This window comes from Lissotriton vulgaris, chromosome 3_1 (assembly GCF_964263255.1).
Source record: "Lissotriton vulgaris chromosome 3_1, aLisVul1.2, whole genome shotgun sequence".
Lineage (NCBI taxonomy): Eukaryota > Metazoa > Chordata > Amphibia > Caudata > Salamandridae > Lissotriton > Lissotriton vulgaris.
In genome coordinates, this window is record NC_141689.1 from 192,791,855 (window position 1) to 192,817,576 (window position 25,722).

The 25,722-nt window shown below is 45.7% G+C and overlaps 1 protein-coding gene across 1 annotated transcript in view; it reads left to right on the forward strand.

The window, feature by feature from the left end:
• Positions 1–25,722, forward strand: part of NOL6 (nucleolar protein 6) — a 398,079-nt gene that overhangs the window by 166,780 nt on the left and 205,577 nt on the right. Inside the window, exons 16-18 of the mRNA XM_086960307.1 lie at positions 2,446–2,586; positions 4,989–5,106; positions 12,789–12,943. Of these exons, the coding sequence (XP_086816433.1) occupies positions 2,446–2,586; positions 4,989–5,106; positions 12,789–12,943 (414 nt within the window). The remainder of the gene's footprint in view (positions 1–2,445; positions 2,587–4,988; positions 5,107–12,788; positions 12,944–25,722) is intronic.

Below are 25,722 nucleotides of genomic sequence, written 5' to 3' on the forward strand. Positions count from 1 at the left end.
TCCGGTGTAGTAACACACCTGGGGACTATCGTTACCGCTTCTTATCGGAGTACGTGGCTCCTCCTCTTCCATCGGACCTTCAGTCTAGTAAAAGGGCCCGCACTCTTCCTCCTCGTCGCATCTGTATCTCTCCTCTCCTGTCCACCCCAGGAGTTGTGGAGGCTGTGGAGATAAGAGGGGGGGGGGTCACACATGGTCAGTACGTGCCCTGCATCGGCGCGATGGGGGGGAGGGGCGGGGGGGGGGTCCTGGTTACACAACTGGACTGATTTTATGGAAGGGCTGCATTGCTGCTTGTTGCCCCTGAAGCCTGCTGCTCACTGATTCTGCTGGGAGGAGAGCTGGACACTGCCTTCCCTCCAGGGTGATCTCTAAAGACTTGATAGCTTGCCTCCAGTATCTGAAGTAAAGCCTCGCCACACAGAATGTACCCTAGGATCCAAGGTACTGTATTCAGCGGGCCCAAGTTGGTCCCTGTAGCCAGCCAACGCTCCATTGTAGTTGGCCTGCACTTTGGTTTTGTATCAGCCCCTCGTGACCTAAAGTAACCTTTTTAGTGCTACCTGCTCCTAAGCGCTTTTATTTCTTCAACGTTCAATAAGTTGACTTCTACTTGATGGATTTTGATCAGTTGGGATAATATTAGCTATTTTCTAAACTGTTGTGAAGTCTTTTTGTGGTGTATTTACTGTGTTGTATGACATTGCACAGATAGTTTACACCTTGCCTTCTGAGTTAAGCCTATCTGCTCTGTGCCAGACTACCGAGGAGTGAGCAAAAAATAATTTAGGATTGTGATGTGACTTGCCCTAACTAGGATTGTTGTCCCTACTTGGACAGGGTGCATACCTCTGCCAACTAGAGACCCAATTTCTAACAGCATCTTAATCTCCGTCTCCTTCAGGTGAGTTTCTTGCAGCAGTATAATATCCAGACAGTGTCAGCCCAAGCTCTGCATGACAATCACTCTCTTAATTTTACGCCACATGCCTTTCACGTTCCATGACATAAAAGTTAAATTATTCCCCTGCATCCTTGAGGGAGAGCGGCTCTGTGAGGCTTTGAGAGTAAAGCGTTCGCAGTCCCGGGGCATCCAGCCCCACTGAACATTTGTATCAGGCTGAAGGTTGTGAAATGTAAGCGCGCCTAATGACATGGTAGCTAGAACTCCCTTCCTTGGGTGGTTCTTTCATTGACCTTTCTCAAGTCAGCTTGCAAAAGAGTGACCTTCGTACCATTAAAGTCTATTTTCGACTCTAGAGGCTCCAGCGTTGCCCGAATACCATGGATAGCGTCCATAATTTCTGAGTGAGGGCTCTACCTTTCCACCCTCACTAGGCAGTATTTATCCACCCGGGCCCCCAACTGCAAGGGTCCCCTGCAGTTGGGCGTGCAGGGTTGCGTATTTATCCAGCTTGGTTTGCTGCTGGTGTTTGCCACTATGTCCTCTGCTACTGATGATCTTGCTTCTAAAGGGGAATGGTTAGCCCCCTCTACGTAGGGCCCCCACAGGGGAGTAGTCACCACTGCCTACCGAGTGTAAGGAGATCCCCACTCTGGTTATCTCCAGTCTTCCTGGGGCCCGCTGTTTCCTCCCCCCACTCCATGGTCTTGCCCCACCAAGCCCATGTCCCATCAGCAAGTCCCCCTCTGGCCGCAGCCACTGCTTACTGCACAATGCAGCGTGAAGGTCCAGCAGAAAGACTCCTGTATTGATATGGCGACAGCCGCCGGTGGTTCGTTGCACTGCGGGTCATTGCAAGACACCACTCACTTGCAGCGGCTACTGTCCCCCGACTACTCTGTCCACAGTACTCCCTGCAATCAGGGCAGTTTGTGGTTTCCGCTTGTGCGGGGGCAGCACCCCCCCCCCCTCTTTGTCTAGTCCCCCATGGCCTGCTGAGGGACCCATTGACAGTGGCCTCGAGGGCCCTCACCTCTCCGACGCCCGTAGCTAGGAGCTTCAGCTGTTGGCAGGATGATGGATGTATCTAGGGGGAAATTATTATAATTTTTTTTTTTGGCGCGAACTGGACCTGAGACATCGGGTATCAGAGCGCTTTACATGAGCACCAGTTTTGTTACATGAGGACACGTTCATTTTTGTTAGGCACGGGGAGATTAAGTGATTTGCCCAGAATCACAGGATGTTGAGCGTTGTTGCCAAGACTCGTACCCGGTTCCCCAGCTTCGAGGTCGACCCCTCTGGCCATTAGGCTACATCATCGCCTCTAGTGATTATTGAGGGCTCACTTGCAGAGCTCTAAAGAAGAGCAACCATCTTGCCCGCTCGTCAGGCCATACCCCTTCTTGGAACATTTGAATATTTAGCAGCATATAACAATGCTGGTTATTGTTGTGTAAAAATGTACAAATGAGATGTGAATGAGAACCAAGCTTTTCAGTTCCTAGTGACTTTAATTTATCTTTCTTGGCGATTTACAGCCCAAAGGAACTGGAGAGGAGCAGTTGATGAGCATTGTAAAGTCCTACGATGATCTCAGCCGGAAGCTTTGGAGCCTAGAGGGTCTGCCGCTAACCGTGACCTCTGTCCAAGGTACACACCCAGCTCTGCGATACACGGATGTAAGTCACGACTTGACTGCCTCATGCTTGCTAGTTGTTGAGAGAGAGAACCTTGTTTATACAGTTGTTTGTGATTAGTTTCTAGGTACCCCGTTCTTACATTTGAATGCGGTGTGCTTTCTGTTTCTGATGTACAGTCTAACTTGATCTCTGTACCTGTGTCAATATCACACACATGCCCAACTCTATTTCTGTTTTTTGTTTGAAGAGGAACTCCGAACTATTGTTTATAAGAAGAGCTCAAAAACCACTACCTCACACCTTGCATTTTTCCAATTAATGTTCATGGCTAGCATAGAGAACAAAGGAACAAATATGCTCAACCCATAGCCTGTGAATTTGACTGCATTATCAAACAAGCATTTACAAATTGAGCAGGTCAACTTGCCCATCCCGCTAAACAAAACCTGAGCATTGGCAAAGAAGCATCTGTTATGAGTTTTGGATAGCAGGCGGCTAAATGTGCACACTAGCTCACATTCTACTCATGTTCACTTGCCCTGACTGTTCCTTGTTACCTGTACCACATTACCATTTTGTAACATGTAGACGATGGGCTGTAGATGAAAACATGTAACACAGGAAACTGTTTGTAAGGACCGATAAACTGCAGCACATGAAGTGGAGAAAAATAGTAAAAAAAGATGAATGCAATTATCAATGATAACACGTGTAGATAATAGACACTCCTGTCTTGTGTGTGCTAAGTAGTTTTGTTTAGTGATTAGTTGGTAGAATCACCAACAGTTGAGTGTCTGGGTCTAACAAATGAACTAATAAGGATACATACTAGTGCGACTGTCCTATAGCCCTACTGTCTTTCTATGTCTTATAAAATTGGAGAAAAACAGGGTTGAGCTTAAGGGGCCCCTATAGAGTTTGGCGGTGTGGGTACGTTGTCATAAATTGCACCTTTCATCTTTCCACAAAACTTGTATTTCCCTCAACTAATTTAGAGACACATGAAATGGAGATAAAACATTATAGAAACCACTGAACTAACAAAGCTTTGATGCACCTTTAACTTGTGAAATAACAACAGTAAGTTTAGTGGGTAGCTGGTCATTGCCAAAGGGACAATTCAAAAGAAGGGCTGAGATTGAGCGGCTCATTTCAAGTTTGGCAGGGTAGGAGAGCCGCCATAAATTACCATTACCGTTCCACCAAATCTGTTGTTTCCTCGCCAAATTTAGATGTGGGGGTGCTACAAGGTTTCCATCAGTGGAGTCTCAACGGGATTTACACTGGGGAACCATAGGACCAGCGGGGTACGTTGGCGATTGCCGCATCCTATTTAGGGTCAATGGACCATACTGCTGGGTGTCTGTTACTAGACCTCCCTGCCTGGGACCACCAGGCGGCGCGTGGTCAGCCTGGGTAAGGTGATCAAATGATTACTCCTAGAGAGGAGAGAGAGAAATCCCTTAATGTCTGTTCATTTTTGTTTTGTTTTGAATAACAAACTCCGATTTTGTGTAGGGAAAAATATATGTCTGCCACGGCATAAAAGAACATATGCCCACTACGCAAACTATTCTTCCTTGATTGAAACCGCTGCACTGGTAGTTCCTTTGAAGGCAGTGAGATCTGTGCCAGGCAGCCTGAGATTTTACAATATGGCTGATTTTTGTAGTCTCTGCGGGGCAGTTAGGCCTCCTGCCAATCTTTAAATGACCTTACTAGGACACATTTCTCAATCAGGTGGTTTGTGGTGTTACCTGGTAGGTTAAGAGGTTCCTTTAAAGCCACGTAATCTGAAAAAATATAGCCCTTCATAAAATTTATCATTATTAAGTCACATTTGTGTTTTAACCTTCCTTTAGTGTGAGTGTATGCGCTCTGAACCTATCTATTCCCCCTGCCCTTCCTCCAATCACACGTTCACTGCATCTTTGCCTTGGACCATGTGCAGTGCTCTGCTGCTTTTGCGCTAGTCGTGCTACAGAAATACTACTTTCATAAAGCAATTATTTTATAGAGCTGGGTAAACGATTGAAATAAACAAACAATGTTATTCTAGCGATAGTGTAGCTTCAAGTGATACTTTTATCCCTTGCTTTTCAGTACTTGGTGTTACCAGTAAAATAAGGTTTCATTTTAAACTAGCTCATATAGTTTTAGATGTTTCAAGCATGACTTCTAATCATTACATATAGTGAATTTCATATTGCAAGTTGTCACTCTCCACATTCAAAATGTTCCATTTTCGTTTGACATTGTTTGTCAAATATATAGTATGTTCCGGCAAATCAACAATTTTGGGTTCAAAATGAGGAGCCTGTAGACCTTTCTCCTCCTGCACCAAATTTCTAAATGGATCCAAAGACCTAGCACTGAAGGAGGTTATCTTGGCTCTTCGAAAATTTGATGAGGGATATAAAGACAGAGTTATCTTATTTCAGGTGTTTCCACCAGTGCCTGTGAAACCGGACTACGACTCCCATGAGAAGGTCAAGGAAAGAAAGTCACTACTTCCATTGCTGGACAAGCCCTGCCCGGCTTATGTTGCACCATTGAAAGGTAATGTCATTATTAGGGTGCCATAGGAAGCACTGCTGCGAAAATGTTTGATATTGTAATCTATTTCTCAAGTTAAGATGTGATAGATAATGTATCCCTAATTCCTGATGGCTACTTCTAACCACCGTTTGCTCACACTTAGTATGTCCCCAGATTATACACTGAATGCTTAGGAATTTTTGGTGAAGCTCCCACATGCTGATCTGTGGTTCTATTGGTATCTGGTGCGATTCTGTACCACCCTGTAAGGGACGAAGTGGCATATAAGCACTACCTCTGTACGCTGACGTACCCTTTGAAGCAGATCCAGAGCTCTGCTTCCAACTTTGTCAGTTTTCAGATGACTTCAAAATGTACTTCAGACAGTGTGCCATGGACATTGTCCACAACCAAAATGACAGGATTCAAGCCTTGCTGCACCTGCAGGAAGCAGATGTTGATCACAGATCTGAATGACCTATTTTCTTTCATGATTGGGTTCTGGTTACTACTCAGTCGTGTGATATAATAATAATAATAATAATAAATCATTTATAGAGCGCCTGGTTACACATAGAACAGTGTGTCCCCGCGCTGACCACAGATACATTCTACAGAGGAAAGAGGGTAACGGATTTATGAAATGGGGAAAAAGAGTGTTTTTAGTTTCCTCCGAAATCCTATTTCAGATGGCTCCATCCTCAGGTTCAGTGGTAGAGCATTCCAGTATTTGGGGGCTAGGTGCCTAAATGAGCGTCCGCCCATTCTTGCCCTACGAATACGAGGTGTTTTAAACAACATATAAATGTGCTCTCCTGCACCAGAATGGGATTCATGAATGGGATTCATGAATGGAATGCTCAAACTCTACCACGAACATAAGAAAAGGTAAAAACGTGAATTCTGTTCCAATCCACGCTACTGCTCGTCAAGCCTCCACGTGAAGTCCTCGCTTACTCTCGCGGGATGGCCTGGCCTGGATATTTGTTTGTTGGCTACCTGGGAGTAGTTGCACACTTTATTGAAGCATTACTGCCTCATCAGTCAGATCCGTGAAAATTGGTGTTTTGCCCGCTTGGTGCTGCAGGACTTTTTGTAATAAGCTAGTTTACAGACCCTCCCCCTAGAGAGGTACTGCTTATTGCATCTATTCACAAGATGGTTAATCTGCGGTCAGAAGTATGGTTCAGAAGAACAAGCTACTTCCCTTCAGTAGCACTCTTTATGGTGAATGCTCTATCCGCAGCTTCCTCAGTGACCAGCAAATCCCCCACCATCCCAAACCGCCAGCCCCGCCCTTCCCAAAAAAAGGACGCAATAGAGGTCTCTCTTCACCTGAATCGGAGAACCGGGTATACTGGCTGTACTTCCTCATTCCAGAAGATGGATGGGTCTCTCCAGCCCATCTTAGACCTGGGACCACTTAACAATACATCCTGTCCGAGCACTTGCATATGACAACCCTGCAGGACATCATCTCCTCTGACAGGGAGACTTTATAACAGCACTAGTTCTAAAGGACGACTGCTTTCATTTTTCCATCCACCCTGCCCATCACCTGAACCTTTGTTTCATAGTAAAGGGAAAACACTACCAATTAAAAGTCCTTCTTTTAAGAGTCCTACCAGCTCCAGGATATTTATGAGCTGCCTGGCAGTGTTAGTCGTGCATGTGCGCTTAAGCGGGATTCATGTCTTTCCATACTTAACCCGGCTGATCAACAGCAATGGCAGGCATTCGTGCCTCGCACTTCTCAGACAATGGGTTCCATACTTTAAAACCTAGAGTTGTAAAGAAACTCAACCTCAGCAGGTCCAGCCCTTCTTGGGCTCGGTGCTAAGCGCTACCACAAAGAAAAGCGTATCCCAACAAGTACAGAGTGATGGCATTTCGAAAGCTGCTGCCCTTTTTTCAGTCTGTTTGTCCACTCCCTTAAAGAATGTAATGAAACTCTTGGGCATGATGGCTTCATGCATGGCAATTCTGCCACGTGGCAGACCACTGCACTCACTCCAAGAGGCCTTGCCAGGCAATCATCGCAAGTGGAGGATCATTGAGTATGGAGATCTAGTGTTAGTTTTGGCCAGTACTCTGTGTTTTCTGAATCTGTTGCTCGTCAGGCCTTTCTTAGAGCAACTTCTGCAGGTAACCATCACGACGGACTCATTACTCACCAGGTGGGGCGCACATCTCGCCAAATGTTTGTTCAGTGGACTTTAATCCCTCAACATCAGGGTCAACACATCGATTATCTAGGACTACTAGCCCTCAGGTTTGTTTTCAAGCTTTTTTTAGGAAAAGTAGTTCTAGTGTGACTGAGCAACAGGAAAGCCATGTATTACATACAGAAACGGGGGTACTCACGCCCACCAGCAGTCTGCCCTATCACAAGAGATCTGGAACTAGGTAATCTGCAACAAGATCCAGCTGTTAGCAGAGCATTTCCCAGGGGTAGACAAGTTTGCAAACCTGCTAAGCAGGATACATCAACAAATCCATGAATGGAAACTCTACCCATGAGTCATACACAAGTACTTCCATTGGTGGGAAACAGCCAATAACCTTTTCACCGCTTATTTAAATACAAGAATCTTCTAGTTGCAGCTTAATTTTCCAAAACATGCAGATATAAGTATGAATAAACAAAAACAATAAGCTAAAAAATGTATATCTATTCATACTAAAAGGCAAAAAAAAATCAGACAACAGGAAACCCTAGATATTCAGTGGCTGTGGCGAAGCTAAAAACGTTAAGTTATCAGTTTGCTAAAGTGTGTGTTTGCTACCCACAGACAGGCAGAAACATACTTCTTACAACATAAATTTACTTTTTTAACTGAAATACTTCAGGTTTAAGGTAGGTAACTTTTTTAAAGCACTCACATTGCTGTCTTTAAGCTGCCCAACATGTATTGGTAATCTTGGTATTCAAAACTATGACAAAAACCCCTTTGATCCTCGCAGGTAATTGGGCCTATTGCAGCGTTATTACCTCTGAAGGTAGGTGACCATTGGATACTGTTCATAGGACTCTCAATACAGTGGCCTTTGTAAACAGCTGCCTGATAATGGGGGTTCATGAGATTTGCTTTCTTTGAATGAAAGGGTCTCCCAGAAAAATAGCAGCCTCCACACATGTGCAGAGCAGATGTGTGCATGTGAGGGCTCGAATGATTATTTCTTTCTTGTAGGCCCCGGAATGAGCGGACAGTAGGAGTCAGGAGGGACAGGAACCTCAATGGGGCTTGGCTCGGATGTATCAATTTAGATGTTTGTGCCACACAGAACCATGAGATTTATTTTGCATTGCGTTACCTAGCTGGGATAGGAACTGCAGAAAAGTGCAATAGAAGAAAGGTAGAGAGTGAGCAGAAATTGTGGCTTAAGTTTTGTAGGATATCTCGCCAATCGCAATTAAGTTCAACCATAAATAGCTGTTGCACAGCAACACGTTAGAAAGCTGTTTGGGACAGAAGAGGAAGAAACATAGTTGCTGGAAAAGTCCTTCTGTCAACTAAATGACTTAGGAGATCACATCCAGCTTTATTCTGAATTTTGGTCCTAAATGTCTTCTCTCTGGGCTAGGGAAGAATGCCTCTTGTTGAACCACAAGAGGAAGCCCGTCCAAAACATGAGTGCGAGAAGCCTGTTTGCTGTTGAGTTTCTTCCCTATGACTGGAAAAGGGTGGAGGGTCCTTGGAACCAACAGCTGTAGCTGAATATTTTACTGTGAATGAGATTAAAACTGGGAGAAAGCCCTTTTACCCACTTAAAGCAGTTCCTCTGTTCCAGTGACTTTTCCTTGAAGTTCGGGGGCTTTTGGAGCACCAGAGAAGAAGTTGTGTTGAACAGCTGCAAATGAAAACTGTGGACTGGTGCCTGGCGAATCTTTTTGAAGATTTTGTCATATGTTACTTTTTTGTATAAACATTGCAACTTGACCAAAACGATTAGAGCAAGAGGAAACAAATAAAACAAAATATTTTTGTATTGGAATAGCTTCAATGCTCAAATGGAAACTCTGTCTCTGTCACTTTAGAAGGGAGTTGCATTGAAGGAGAGAGGTAGCATAAGGGACCCTTTAGAACTAAATTCTGTATAATACACTATTCCTTAAATACTGATCCATTCCTCCACAGCTTCTACATTGGTACTACCTGCATCCATTCAGCCTAGCCATTAAACAAAAGAATAAAAACACCCTGGGAATACTGTGTGGTATTGCAAGTCACCACTTTTCAGTTTCCTCCATTATCCATTGTTTTCAGATAATTCTGTACAGCAGGAACAGAGCAGGCACCACTTGCATAGACATTGTTGCCTAGCCGAGAAATGCACAGGGAAAACTAATCTATAAAGTGAAATCCTCTCATAAGCATATTCCTACTTCTGTTTCCTTTGGTAAGTCAAAACAGACCACTCATCGTAAAGAGTTGACACTTGGTGGTCATTTTGTGGCTGCAGGACAATCCATTGCTTTCATACTCTTCCATGTTTGCCCCAAGGCAGAACAAACTTAGTGGGAAAAGAATCCGATCAAGGGTATAATGTTTCTACAGCATCTTGAGCAACATGGGCCTCTCACGGAATGTGAGCCTTTTCGGGCACAATCTTCGTTCATCTCTGCAAGCAGCAGTAAAGGGTCTGCAATTGGAAATATTAGTATGCCATGGACTTCAGTTACTACATGACGGCTGGGTCCATTCTCCAGTGCTTCTGTTCTCAACCAGGTCCCTGGGGCAGACGTGATGCCTTATTAATCTGCTGCTTTGTAGCCGGTGGAGCTACTGTTGGAGCGGCTAAAGAACTTGTTTTTCTCATCTCAAAGTAGCAGTCCAACCTTCTGCTTTTAAACAAGAACACAGGCTGCTATTTGTTCCAGGACCTGTTCTCTTTTTATTAATTTTGTTGCCAAAATATGCACGGCCAACCTCTAGTGGTTGGTTTTGAAAATCACAGCCATGACATTACTCTGTATACATTTTTACTTTTAAAGACTGCTGTTGATTTAAAAAGCATCTACATTTTCTGGAAGCTCAATGTTTTTTTACTCTTGCAATCATGTGTAAGGAACTTCAAGGTTCGGACACATTACCCCTCAATTGTCTTGGCCGGGTTACCTAGTTTAAGAAGGTGGCTGGTCCTAAACTCCCATAATGCCCTTCAGAGACACTTTTCTGAATTCCCAGAACAATTGTTGGATAAAGTAAGCAGCTCAAAGTTTTCCTAGATAAATGTGTCCAGTATGGGATGATAAGCATATCTGGGCTGATCGGCTCCTTATCATAAATGATTGGCTCTTTGGCTCCAGAGATGATCATGCCTTCCGCTTGGAACTAGAAGCCCCTCTGGGCTTTTTGTATGGCTCTTCGGTTTCTGCCTCATTACCCTATGCAACCAGAGTCATAGTTAATTCTTGGCACAAAGCCAACAGGCAAGCTGACACTCGAAATACCATAGGCAAGCTACACGCTCAGCACATTCAGGTGGTGTGTTGGGCTTCAGAGCATGTTACATTATTGAGATTTCAAAGCTGGAGATGTTTGGGAGGGGGGTCACATGAAAGCCTTCAAGCCGACAGACTGATTTGCTACTTCCCTTGTCTGTGATCTTCACCGATTAAGTTGGAGAAAAGTTTCCAATTTAAGGCTCTTTTCTATGTTTTTAAAGCAAGAACAGAGGTAAATGTAAATGTAAATTTATTGGCATTTATATAGCGCACTACTTACCCGTAGGGTCCCAAGGCGCTTCGACCGCTGCGAAACCCTTCCTGGCTTCCCTGAGAGATGGTCCCTTAATGGGTATCTCCAGGGTGAGACCAGGCATCCCCGGCGGTCTGGTGGGGCCGTTAGTGAAGATGAGGCAAGCTAATGCCCAGAGTTGCCGAGTGTGATCACTGATCAGAGTGGGCACCGAGGCGAGAGATTTATCGAGTCCGCTGACCCTGGTCCAGAAACCTGCCGCGCCGGGAATCGAACCCTGGTCCCGGGCCGTCCTCTGCTCTCGGGTCTGCCGCCTCTAACCAGTGAGCCACACTACTTCACTAGTAGATCACCACCACATCATTGGCCTGATAAAAAAGCATGAGCCTGCTCATCATTGGTGCTCTTTCAACCTCTTCCTCTGCACTGTACCCAGGATCAAATGAACTTGCATGGGAGGTCGCTCCTTTGCGTATCTTGGCCTAAAGGTCTGGAGCACTTTACTGGAACGTCTGAGATTCTCCACCTCATTGACCACCTTTCACAGACAATTAAAGACATGGTTTTTCTGAGTTAGCTGGGCCTGGAGCACTCTTCCCTGTTGACAAAGCGCCAGGAACCCTCTGCGTTGGTAGCTGCCATGCTATATAAGCAACTTAACTTGAGAAGAGTATATAGGCAAGGCATATTACAGATATACTGTTCATTGGTGATTAACAACCCAGATCTCTTCTAGGACTGAACATCTCATTGGGAGTTTGATTTTGAGCAGATAGAAGAGGATGAACGTAGGGAGGTGAAGAGAATACCCCTTGAGATTGCTACCCAGTGTGCCTGAATCTTATTCATCCAGGTACCACTCTAGAGTGCAATACTGCCCCAACTGGCTGTGGAAGATAGGAAGGAATAGTTGCCTACCTTGTTAGAGATGCTGCACTGAGAGGGGAGTTTTTACTCATATGGCCTGGGGTTCTTCAATAATGACTGTTACTGGAAAGAGGTTACACCAGGTCTTGGGCTGCCCATTTGACAACACCCCAATTCTTGAGTGCTGTGAGGGCTCCCATGGCTCACAAACCTTGAAAAGCCTGGCGTTTCACCTTGCTGAATTGGACAGCACTCATTATTTGCGATCTGACATGGCTCCACTGCTAAAAAACCTGGATGCAGAGCATCAATCACTGCTCACAGGCTGAAGAAGTGATATATTGTGTCAGAAGCTGTCCAGCAAAGTATCTTGGTCAGAATTTCAAATACTTTACTGCATGACCTACCTAGTTTAACAAATGTTCATAAATTTGCCTGGTAGCATCTCCAATTCTGTAAACTCTTTCCTCTGTATTAATCACTGCTTATTGTTATAAAAAAAAACAAAAAAAGTAGGCTATGAAAAAAGTAACCAAACTCCTGGTTCGTACCTCAATCCCTTCCAACTAAAACAACTAAGGTCTTCCAACTGACTCTCTATGCATCAATATAAAAAGCATGGCCTATGCATATTCCTCATATTTTCATAACATTGTCTGCACAGTTTCGAAAAACCCGGGGATTATGGGGGAGTAATTAAAAACTCAATCCCTCCTTAAAAAATTGGTAGCGCTGTAGGAGCAGGTGCTGCCTCTTACCTGATGTGACAGGAAATGGTGCCCTTTCTATGTGGAGCTACCTCCTGCTCCTCTGAAGCAGCCTGTTTACACACAGCTTTCTATGCTCCTCCCATTGATTTTGCAGAGCAAGAATCCCAGTCAGCCGGAAACAGTAGAAAACCCTTTCTCTACGTGTTTTTTTTTTGGGGGGCTGATTGGATTTCCATCTCCGCAAAGGCAGCAGCCCAGACACCGGGAGAATGACACACACCTTGCACTGCATAGGCTTTGGCTTAGATCTCAGAAGTGGGTAAAGTGCAACCAGTTTGGCATGTATGACATGTATTGGAAATAGCAGCCTTGCTGTCAAATTGTAATTCTGTGTTAAGTCTTACCTGTGACTATTATTCCTCAGTGATATGTCATATGGAAGGCAGTGGAAAATGGCCACAAGACAAGGAAGCCATTAAACGTGTCAAAGCAGCATTCCATATCAGATTGTCGGAGCTGTTAACGGAAAAACATCAACTCCTATGCAGAGCGGCTGCCACCCACATTGATGTGTACAAGGTATGAATGTCAATCGTGCTGCCTGACGAAACAGCCTTTTCTGATAAAGAACAGTGAAGTTGACTCTGCATTCTTTGTAATCGAGATCGAACACTTCTTGTGATATTATATCTCTGCATGTGAACTATTGTTATATGGTTTGCAGCTGCCCTTAAATCTTGTTCTGCACCAAAAAATCACCGTTTAACATAATAACCACTAGTATTGTAAAGTGAAGCAGAGGGACCATAGCAAAAAACCAAGGTAAGACCATTAGCTTTTGCCCTTCTCAATGAAAGGTTTTCAGCGATACGTAGAGTAAATGGGTGGTAATCTTTTGAGGCTGTGTCCCTCCTTAGTACCTCCTGCTTAATAATAGTTTGACCTGAATAAACATGGTAGAGGTTCCTACGGTAGTGCATACTGCAAGGTGCTCCAAATTTGTGGCTAACCATGTAGAAAGGCTGCCTGCAGAGGAAGAAGAATGTCTGGAAAGAAAAGTGAGCTCTTGTTATCATGGTGTAAATGATCCGTGGCAGTCCATCGTCCTTAGTACTCTGTCTAATTCTTGGAAACCATGTTATGTTGTGTTATCTGGAATTTGTGATAGCACATCTGATACCAATGCCATCTCATAGTGCTAGAATGTATGAAGCAATTACAAGTGATATTTATTTGTTTGGAGAGATGTTTGGTTGCCAATTCACCTAGGTGGGAAGAGTTGGGTGAGGGGCGTGATGGTATTTTCATGGTGCATCACATTGGCTTCTGCTGTTATCTGCTTTAATATTTATAGATGTCCATGAGAGAAATAGAGTGCAGTTTGTGCGACAATTATTCTAAATACTTGATTGAAGAATGGCAGCTTGCAGATGCCATATCCCCTTACCTGGTTAGGTAGACGTGTAAACTGAGGGAGTAAACTAATGTTACACTTATATGGGATATGTAGGAAAGTGCCCCTTTTTTAGGTCTCGCTTGAGACAGCGCATGTGCTGTGTCTTCGAGACATTTAGTAAGTGGCTTTTTAAAGTGCTACAAGAGGCTTTTGATGGCCTCAAGCTAGTGTTCACGAGCGCGTGCACCCGCCATGTGTCTTCCTCCCTCTGGCCGTCATGGCTCATAAAGCACAGCGCTCTCCCAAGCGCCTCGCTCTGCCCCTCCCCACTCCTCGTCTGCTTCAATGGATTCCATTAACAATCCATTTCCATTTTTACAGACCGAAAAAAGATATGTTCATGCCATGACTTGATTTAAGTCTAAACACTGACTTTCAATAAAGTGATAATGCTAAAAGAATGATTTTAATAACTGTATTTAACTTAGAAAAATAAATTCTGAGAACAGAAAGTGTATTCTTTCTGTCTCAAGCCTAAAGGAGGTAAAAGGACCATGATTGTCCGACAGAATTTAAACATTGTCGTTTTCTGAAATAAAAGGCATCAATCTCTTTTGAGCAAGTTTTAAAGATGAAAAGTCTTCCAGTGAACATAAAGGCAGGGAACTGTCAGTGCTGATTGAGCCAGGCACACAGTGTGAGCTTGGCTACGACGCCGCGGCTGTCTTCATAAAATCCACGTTCATTGTTCCAGCAGTCAAAGGACTGTGGGTGACGGGGGAAAGAAGCCAAGTGTTCTCATGTCCTGCATGTGGAACTCTTCATTAATAGGTGCCACTGGCGAGAGATCGGAGGTACTTGTGATACAAAAATAACACTTTCTTATGAATAACTGTAAATACATTTGGTTGCTAATAAGGAAGCAGTGCTTAATCACCCAACGTCTATATTTCGATTCAATGCCACCTTTGACCCACAAGCTCCCCTTTTGAAAACACTAAGTTGGAATGCGCAGGGCTCCGATCAAAGATACATTTACCGGAGTGCAACTTTTTAAAAAGTAGCTATGATATTGTATTGCTCAAGGAAACTTGGACCTTCAGCCTATGATGCTTGACGAATTTCAGTGCTTCGGTGTGTCAGCTGCGCCATCTCAGTCTGGCCATTCTTCTAGAGGTTTAGCTGTCTGGTTAAATTTACTTACTCGTGGCTGTGCTGTGTCTCTGGGGACCTGTTCAGAGGGCTTCAAGGTTGTGCATTTCATGGGGGATTTAAGGTTGTACCTAGTTAATTTTTATAACAATGATTTCACCAATACTAAGTTACCTGTTCTATTTGACTACATTGATTCATTGTTAGACAAGGCCACTAACAAGGACTTGAGGTTTATCTTTGCATAGCAAGCAATTTTAATGTGAGGTTTGCCCAGCACCTTAAATCTGTTCATGATAAGAGCATCTCAGAGGGTCTTAACCCAAGATACAAGGATTTGGTGGCTTATCTTGCTTCAATTGATTTGAATAATGTAATGGATGTGTACTAGCGATGTTGGTCTGTCTACCATCAGAGGCATAGGTAGTTCCTCTGTAATAGACTATATTTTCATTACAAATAGTCTCATTGAGATGATTCAATGTGGAGCCACCATCCCTTCATATTTTGGGGGTCACAATCCCATCAAAATAGCTTTGTCAGTAACATCAAAGGCAAAATTTACAACAAACAAAATTGGACGGGGGATTAGCAAACTGCAGCAGTCAACAGACCGTCTCAGACGGGTGTGGAAACCCGAAGACCCACCCTAATTCTTGGAACAAATAATAAAGCAAAATCAAGGGCTAGTCTGGATCTTTCTGATGGAAGAGGTTACCCGGGATGTTATGTTATGTTAGGCACATTTATTAGGCGCACAGATGCTCCAGCGAAGGAGCGTCCTGGCGCCCGACAAGGTAGCAACACAACTGAACAGAACAAAGCAGGGAAAATTTAAGGAAACAGAGTTTTTAGGGCTCGACGGAAGGAAAGCAGATCCCTGAGGGCGCGAATCGCAGGGGGAAGAGAGTTCCACAACGTTGCGGCACGAACTTGGAAAGAACGACCGCCTGCCCTGCAACGCTGAAAGCGGGGAACAACTGCGAGTTCTAAGTCAGAGGATCTTAAAGCCCGGGTCGGAACATAGCGGGACAGAAGATTAGAGAGGATCATAGCAGGGGATCCCTTGAGGATTTTATAAGCTACACACAGGACCTTGAACTGGATCCTTTGCGCAATCGGCAGCCAGTGCAGCGTACGCAGGGTGTTAGCGGTAGGACAGAATCTAGGAAGTCCCACAACAGCTCTCGCTGCGGCGTTCTGGACCCGCTGCAGGCGGGTGATTTCCGATTGATTTAGTCCCGCTAGCAGGGAGCTGGCGTAGTCAAGCCGGGAGATCACGGTTGCTTGAACCACAAGTTGCCTGGTGGTGGCGTCGAAAAATACGGGCCGTAGTCTGCGTAAAATGCCAAAACAGGCCGCCGTGCGTTTCGTGTGGCAGACAAAAGAGAGCGTTGGATCAAGCCAAACCCCTAGGTTTTTTAACTCAGCGACCGGGGTTGGCGTAGGTCCCAGATCTGACGGCCACCACCTGTCTCCCCAGAGTTCCGTTTGTTTGCCAAAGATCATGACCTCCGCCTTGCTGGCGTTCAGCTGGAGACAGTTGGAGGTCATCCAGCTGGCAACCGCCCGAAGTCCTTGCTGGAATCTGGGGGCATCCACATCCGCATCCCCGCTGATCGTGACTGCTAGCTGGATGTCATCGGCATATGACACCATGGTCATACCCCAGTGCCTGACCACCTCAGCTAGCGGTCTCACATACAGATTGAAAAGCGTGGGACTCAGCGAGGAGCCCTGGGGGACCCCCAGATCCAGAGGATGGAGTTTGGACTGATAGGGCGGGACGGCCACGCAGAAGGAGCGGTTGGCAAGAAAAGAACGGAACCACTGGAGAGCAGTCCCCGTGACACCAGCTTCCTCCAGACGAAGCAGAAGGATAGGGTGGGACACGGTGTCAAAGGCGTGGTCAGGTTCAGGATCAGGTTCAGGATCAGGTGGTCAGTGCCTATACTGACCTCGGCTCAAATATAAACCAGCATTGGCCTTTGGGACCTTATAGGTGTTAAACCATGCAACAGTGGATGTTGTTGCACCAAGGGTATTGTGCTGCATAACTAAATACTTATTAGGTCCCAAAAGCGAGACCTATTGGCTATGCCAATGCTAGTTTACATAGTCACCCCCACTTTTTGGCTGGTATTTGATGTTATTTGACCTGGAATTGCACTGGGTTCCTGCTAATCAGGTTCCCAGTGCCAGAGCGCTTACCCAAAACTGTGCAATTCCACCCCCAATTGGCAATACCTTTAGCCCCCCCTGTAAGGCCCTAGTAGATGGTACCTTGGGCAAGGAGACCGAGGAGGGTCCTGAAGGGCTGCAGCACAAAATGTGCCACCCTAAAAGACCCCTCACCAAGCGCATACAGACTGTCAGTGCAGGCTGGGTGTCTTGGTGCCGACAAAAGTGAAAACCCTGCTTGCCATGCCCACAGACACTGCATGCAGTATAGGTAAGTCACCCCTTCTGCAGGCCTTACAGCCCTAAGGCAGGGTGCACCTTACTGTATGCGAGGACATATCTGCATGAGCAAATATGGCCTTGTGTTGGTCAGCCCAATGCTGGCAATATAAGTGAACAGACAATCCATGGTAAGTACATGTGACATGTGCTGGACACTGGTGCAAAACGAGTTCTCCAGCTACATGATGGCTTCACTGAAAATAAGGATGTTTGGTATCAAACATCTCGTATTACTGATAATGGTAGTGTTTGATTTATTAATATATGCACCCCTTAGAGGTGCCCACTGAAAACATACCAGCCTCTGGTGTGTTGATGGACTTGTTCTTGCGAACAACGAGTTTCTGACCCCCAAGGGTGAGGGTCTTTGCTCTCAGAAGGCCAAAAACAAAGCCTGCACCGGAAGAGGGTGTTCACCCCCCCTCCAACAGTATGACCTGCTGATTAGCATTCCAAGATAGAGGAGCCTCAAAGAAGCCACCGCCTTTGAAATGGGGATCTGGGTCACAGGTGAGGAAGCCGACCCCCTTTGTCCAGAGCCCTTCGGCACCTGGACAGGTGGGAAAATGATCTAGTAAGGGAGGCATGTCCATGCTCAGGCTGGTACCACCCCTAAAGTGAGGACACAACTGTTCAGAGTTGGCCATCATGAAGATTGCAAACTTAGGACTTCTGGGACAGGGCTATGCCCACTTCCCACTAGCAACTGACTTGGCACACCAACCCTGCTGACCTGCCTGCTGACTTCAACAATTGCACCAAAAGCTGATTTGTCCTGAAGCTGCTGTGTCCCCCTGAAAATGGGAGACCTTTCAGTATTTCACCCAAGAGCCAAGAACTCCCATAGGATAGCAGACCTGTTCCCCTGCACTCTGTAGGTACCAAAGACTGAGCTTTGAGGCTCCAAGACCATGGAAACACGATGCTGGAAAGCACCATCGCACCAAGGCTACTGGACCGAGCTGAAGTGGGCCAACTGGGTCTGCGTGTTCCCCAGACCCTCCAGACTCAAAGCCTACTTTAGGTTTACCCATTGTGGAGTCCCCGACAATTCCTGCAGCCTCTGTTTGCAGGCCCCCTCTACCTCGACTGCTTCCGGTGACAAAAACCTGAAGCCTAATGACACCTCTTCACTCGTCGCCCATGGGCCGGCTAGAAGAGGACCAAAGGTGTCCCGACATCCCAAGCATCATGAGGCCCGAGCCTCCTTGTTGGTTCAGCCCGACTGGCCTACAAGTCAAAACCTGCAGTCTCTTTTCACAAAGACCGATTCCCATTGACTTCAATTGGGCACCCGACACTGTGTTGCACCCCTTCACCCGGCCACCTTAGTGCTGGTGCTGGTGTCTTGCTTGTGCTACTTTGGACCTTGCACTCCACTCACCTTTAGTCCTGGAGATTGGTCTCGTAAGTCCCAGTACTGTGCCTGAATGCCATACTTGTATTTCCTCCCATAGGATAACTTTGCAGACTCCTGAAATTGCACACTATCAACTTTTTAAACACAAAAGTATTGCTCTTAAAAAATGGATGTACCGGATTGTATTGATCCTGGTACCTAAACATATATAAAGTGTGCTTTTTTTGTAAATTGGTGTGGATCTCGTTATTGAGTCGTGTGCATCATTGACTATTGTGTGTATTTGCAGATGTCGGATACTCCTCTCTGATAAGCCTAAGGCTGCTCGACCACTCTACTCCCTAGAAGAGCACCTTGGGATTACTAGAGCAAGACCCTGTCCACTCATGAGAACCCCTGGACTCTCTGCATGATATCTCATTTTTATATATCATATAAAGAGCCAGCTTCCTACTGAGTGTGTGTGGTTTACCCAGAAGTGGTGACTGCTCCAAAATGACCCACACACAACACAGTGATGGAGTTGGGGTCTACATCCAGAGGTGGGACGACCCAGCCCAACCCAAGTTTGCTATCAAAAGTCACTGTAAGGTGTCTTTATATCAAAAGTCAAAGTAAGGGGACTGGTTATCAAACGTCACAGTAAGGTGTTTCTTCTGTCCATCAAAAATCATGGAGGGTGCAAGTCCATCAATGATGGTGGAATTAATGGACTAAAAGTGAGTCTCCCTTGATCAGTAATCCTGTTGTAAGAATGTAGTTAGTATAAGAAACAATGGTCCTAGACCAGTCTCAACACAAATTAATACATTAATTATTATTTATAGTAATTAATGTATTAATTTGTGTTTTAAGATTTGTCTAGGACCATTGTTTCTTATACCAATTGATACCCAGGTCCTTTGACTTAGTGGGTTACCCCATTGAATTAATGGAAAGAATGTAGTTAGACTGAAGAAGGTGAGAAGACAGATCAGTGGGATAGGTTCAAGGCGATGATGTGAATTAGGACAAACATGACTGGTATTGCCCTGCACCCATTCCAGGGACAAATACACCCAGCCCGTGAATACTCCACGGGAAGACACCCTGAACCTCTCCACACTTTGCCTGGATACCTTAAGAAACAGACTATAAAAAGTGCTGCCGTGTGGCCGCAGCTGAGGGCAAAGAACTAGGAATATCACTGTGCAAAGGGTTTAAATGTGACATGACTTGTCCAGCAACCTAATAATAAGGAAAACAGAACTGAGGCAAGTGGGGCCCAACTCAAACAGAAGCCTATCCCTAGAGCTGTGTAAGAAGGGCTGGATCTGGAGGGTAAACTGTTAACAGAGGCATTTGCAATACACCCAATTGTGAGCAAATGCTCGGGGTCAGGTTGGGTCCTTCGTCTCACAAATGTTACCTAATAAGAAGCAAGTCAGAGGCAAATAGTAATGCAGCAGGTTTCAGGTAATTGTGACTGGTCTTAATTTAATTGGATAACACTTGTGTAGTTTCTAATTAATATGATGCTCGATTTAGTTGAGCATAGACATTCGGCTAACAGTCACCACTGTGAGGTTGTGGCTTAGCCTCTCTTTATATTCAAAAAAGGCATTTTTTTGATTTGCCTATATCATCGGTCCCTATTAATGGATCTGCACCAAAGTTCGCCTTTGTTTAGTGTGTGCAGGCGAAGGACTGGCTCTTGAATTAAAGTGCAATCTTGTGCGAGTAAAAAAAAGAAGTGAAATGGGGAGTCTGGTTCGAAAAATGTGTTGTGCTATCCTAGGGCATTCTGCTCACCATTACAGCAACCAGGAATGCCATGATAAGCAATTAGCAGCATTTAAGGTGGAAGGGGGAAAAGCCACTAATTAAAGCACAGACAAAACGCCTACCATTAATTTAAAAAAAACAGCGTCCCACAAGTGGTGTGCGCAAGCTGTAAGGAAACAAGCTTACTTTAAGTAGAGCTATCCTATTATTGGAACTGTGGGGACAATGATCTAGTTAACTTCAGTATTGGGGAACTCGAGATCACTTGCTGGTTGGGAGGGGTTAGAGGGCAAGTCTCACCTAGGAGTGGTTCACGCAGTCCTCGGTATCAATTTTTCTATGCTGAAGGTAGATAATCCTGGCCAAACCATCTATCTGAGGGCAAACCTGCAATCTGGTGTGCTAGGCATGTGCGTGACCCACGGCCGAAAGCGGCTACGTGCTTCTCTCAGTGGGGCTTCCTTTTCAGAATCTGCCCATTGTAGTAAGTCAGAGCGCCAGCGGGTGAGGTTAGGTCCTTGGAGGTATTTGCAGGTGGGGAAAATGTTGGAATCGGAGCCATGACGACGTCCTTACAATGCCAGTGTAATCTTGTCATAACGACAGTGATGAATGTCACAACAGTGCCTGGCTTTACCACAAAAAAACACAACAATATTACTCAACCTTCTCGTCTTCTCCATAAAACGTATGTCACTGTAGTGGTGCCCGCCGCGCCTACATAAAACATATGCATGAAGTGGGCGCCATGATAATATGAAGAAACTAGCCCAGAATAACGCGGTGCTGAGTCAGGAAGAGACATTAAGGGGGAGGAGTGTAGCGCAGCAGTACTGTAAAGCTGTCACAGGAGTACACGTCATAGGCCCGCCTCTGTCACCCTATCACGATACACACCAGCGCGCACCCACACTGAATTCACCCAGCGCCCCCTGCAAGCGCCAGGACGTCAGCCTGCAAGGCGCTAGCACGGAAGCTAAGTCACATGCAACCATGGATCACACACGCCCCCCAAAGGCACACAGCTCACAGTAAAGTAACCAGTGTACATGTCACCAGCATTCTAACACACAAAGTAAATAACCCCAACTTACATTCTAACTATGACATCATGACCTGTCATTTCAATTCACTGGCCAAAACAACTGCACATTAATTCAGTCCACACCCGTGCGCCGTGAGTGACAGTCCATATCTGTTGTGCGAGCAGTTCACACTGACCGTTACAAAAATGTAACTACACCCGTTAGCTGAGAGTGACCACCGCTGGACAGTATAAGCCAGCCCTGCTGTTTAGTAGAATAACCACGAGTCAGGCATCCTTGCCCGTGAAATGGGCAGGGCCTGTGACGCGGCCGGAAGAGGCCGGTGTTGCTCGTTGATGCGGTGCTCCCATCATGGAGAGAGAGCCCCGCGGTAGCGTGAAAATACATATGCGCCGGAGAAAAGGAGCGCGGTGAGGCGACGCGACAAACGAGCACAGTGAGTGGAGGGGGGAATATGTGTGTCTGTGTGTGCGCGTTTGTGTGCTCGTGAGCCCGTGAGTGGTGGTGGTGGTGGTGGTGGGGGAAGGGGGTGCGTGCGTGTGCGTGTGCGTGTGTGTGTGCGCGTGCCTGCCTGTGTGTGTGTGTGTGTGTCTGTGTCTGTGGGCGTACCTGCGTGTTTGCGGGGATTCGGAGCCAGGGGACGGGCAGCCTGATACAAAAGCGCGAGGCGCGCTCACAAGGACAAATCTGAGACAGCAGAGGCGCGTGGCCGAATGCTGTCTCAGATTCCCCCGAAACTAAAAACAAAAGGTCCTGAGCTAGACAGCGCATGCTACGCATGCGCAGCTCTACGCTCGACCTAAAAACAGCTGAATGGATTTATGTCTCACTTGGCATGAATGTAAAATCGTACTCTGAGATTAGAGCGCTCTTTCCTCTCATTGTGCACTGACTGTACTTGTTTTATTTGTTTTTCATATATTTGGCTTTCTTTTAATTGAACTGTCTGACAATGATTTTTACTTCTATTTGGGTGGACTTTTTAATCGAAGAAATTGAAATCTAATACTGCTAGTTTTATTATAAAGCGTATTATGTACATTTCTCGTGGAGCCTGTGATATTGCTCTATGTGCTCACCTTGTTGGAGGTAGTGGGATCGTTTTCCTCTCCGATGGCCATTTTGCTTGTGCCGCGGAGAGGAGAAGGTCTGCGGACTCTGTGTGCCCAACTGCACATAAAAAGCGGTCCAAAGCATGAACATTCAGCTGGTGCGCCTCTGTCGTGTCAAAGACCAGCTCGTCTGCACCTGGTTGCCTTTGGGTCCAGGAGCACTGCCTGTTTGAATACTGAGGGTAAGTGTTATCAATACTCCTGGGCTGATTTTAATGAACTGGTGTCCTAAAGGTGGGAGGAAGGTTTGAAACACCATTAACCCTGTAAATACATCTATGCTCAGCTGTGCTTACTGCAATTGGCACCCCATGCGAACTTTGCATCACGGAGTGCATACTTGTAACAGTAGGGAAAGATGTGAGGTTAGGGGTGCTCACTCCTGGGAGTATTCATGTGCTCCGATTAATGCACGGTCAATGGTCAAACACCGTATGGAAATTTGTTAGCCGACCCAAACCCAGGACTTAGATTGCTTGTTGATTACAGAAACCTGGGCAAATGAAAGCTCTGGACCTGATTTAGTGGCAGCCACCCCTTCGGCCTGTACTATTACCAGATTTGTTCGCTCCTTTCGCAAAGACAGGGGGACGTCCCATTATCTCTAGAAACTTGATCAATTGTGCTTTAGACCCTATTATTTTGTACTCTCAAGACACCTGCAAAGTGGTGCAATACGGACTAAAAGGTAATAATAGATGTTCTCTGTCTGGGCTCCTTGTCTAGCACCCCTCTGGCTCTTGTTGAGTTTATCGAGGCCTGGGATCAAATTCTGGAACCCTACATTGCAAACCCTAATTTCACTTTATTGGGAGATTTTAATTTCTATTTGGAAGGTAAGAGGTGCAATTACTTTGTCGCTTTTGTAGGACTAGGATTTTTCCAATAAATAAACTCTCCTACCCTTATAGCAGGGCATATACTGGATGTAATTTTTGCCAATCACTCAATTGATGGTAGGAGACATTCTCCTGTTGAGCTTGATGGACCACCTAGAGGTAACTTTCAGAATCACACTACAGAAGGGAATAGAACAGTCACGGAGTAAGCCCGTATGTCATAGAAAATGGAATAAAATCTCCTCCAATGATATGGAACTAGCACTCAGTAAAACACTAGTGAAAAAAAGCCGCTCATAGGAACAGATGGCAGATGATTTTAATGTTTGGGTGATGGGCGAAATTGAACAAATTGCACTAATTAAAAACAAGATTAGCACTAGAACTAAAGCATCTGCACCTTTGTTTTCAGATGAACTAAAGACCTCTGACAGCAAAGTCGGAGTGGAGGGTAATTCTCACTTCAGTGGAGAATGCACACATACAGAGTTCATTTTTACATATAAGCATTGTAGGAAGCAGACTCTGTATATCGTATCACCACTTTACACCATGCTCAGAGTCCAGGGGTTCGTCAAAAGCATTCCAACTACTGACATGATGGGGGTACTACAATCGTGTGCACAGAGAGAAATTACAATAAAGTGTCAACCATTGATATATCCAATCCCTTTTCTGACGCTCAACTTGAAGTAGCCCACCGTCAAAGCTACTAAGACATAAATTTAAACACAAACCCAAGGAACGTCTACATATGTAATATATTCAAGCATCAAATCATGCAATTCAAAAAGGGCCAGCGAAAAAGTTCAATTGCAGGCTTCCTTCATCAATTTTTTCAGTTCTTTTATTATGTTATTTCATTCAATTCGATGGAGATATCCGCAATATTTCACATTCAAATGTTGCACAGTTCACACAAATTCCACAGCTACAGCCTACGCTTTTCGTCCCATCCGGGACATCATCAGGGCTGTAAATAAAAACAAAAAGTTTCAATTACAATTAATACACTAAATGTGAAATTTCTCTTCATGGACTACTTGGCACTGCTCCAACAAAAAAATACCTCAACAAAAATATCCAGACCATGGTACAACGACAACTTAAACACGGAGCGCTGCAACCTTTGGGCAGCTGAACGTTCCTGGAAGTCCAATCCCTCCTTGGAACAACTAAAACTCCTTAGAGATGTTAGAAGCTTTTACAGCAAACAAATCAAGAGCGCTAAGGCAGATTACTTCAGACACCAACCTGATCAAGCTGCTAACCGCCTGTGACGGGGCGGACCATGATTGGTGGACAGTGGCCCCCTTGTCACCAATGTCTCTCCCCTCTCAACAGCGCGATTCCCAATACCAGGAGGACGATTGGCTCTCTAAGGACTGCGTACACAGTTGGGACGACGAAGAAGACAAGGGACCGGGCGCCTTTTAACAGCGCCTTCCAGATTAACGAGACTCCTCCCCCCACCGACGTCATTGTCCCAGCTGAGCCAAAAGAAAGACGAACCCGGAAGGGGGCGGACGGCGTATCCCCAGAGGAAGAAGGTGTTGGCGAGCGGAGAAGGAGTGTGCGTTCGAGGAGCCTTGAGGAGAGCGTAGCGGACGAGGATGAGACTAGCCCAGGCGACTACAGCAAGCCAGGAGGCCAACGTCCCCACGAGCCGCCCCGCCACGCTCCCACGGGAGGAGTGTGGCTCTCAGAGGTACGGGGCAATGTAGCGGGTTGGGTGGGATGGCGTCTCCCACCCTGCCGAATAACCTGACCGCTAGTGGAAATCTTGTACAGCCGAGTAAACTCCCCACCCCCTCACGAGCACCAGAGCACTCGCTATTGCTGTAAAAATACACCTGAGCACTTGGTTTCCCTCACACCCGGTCCCTCTGAAAGACGTGAAGTGAACGTCCCAGTGACCCCTTTCTTTCTGTTCTCTTCTCTCCCTCTTTACGTTCGGGCTTCCGGATCGGCAGCCCGCCCCGAGGCCACAACCTGACCGGGGGAAGAAATCCTGGAGCCCCTCAAGAACATAAAAACGGATCCTGCAGTGTTCGCTAGGGAGAGACTGACAAGCAGGTGAAGAAAAGCTTACATTAAAATAAAGCCTTCTTTGAAATCCTTACTCAAAGCCTCAGACTCTGTTACTCCCACTACCCCTGCCCCATTACACCGCCCCAAGAAATATTTCAAGTTGGTCAACAGCAATCAGTGGCATGCCCAAGCAAC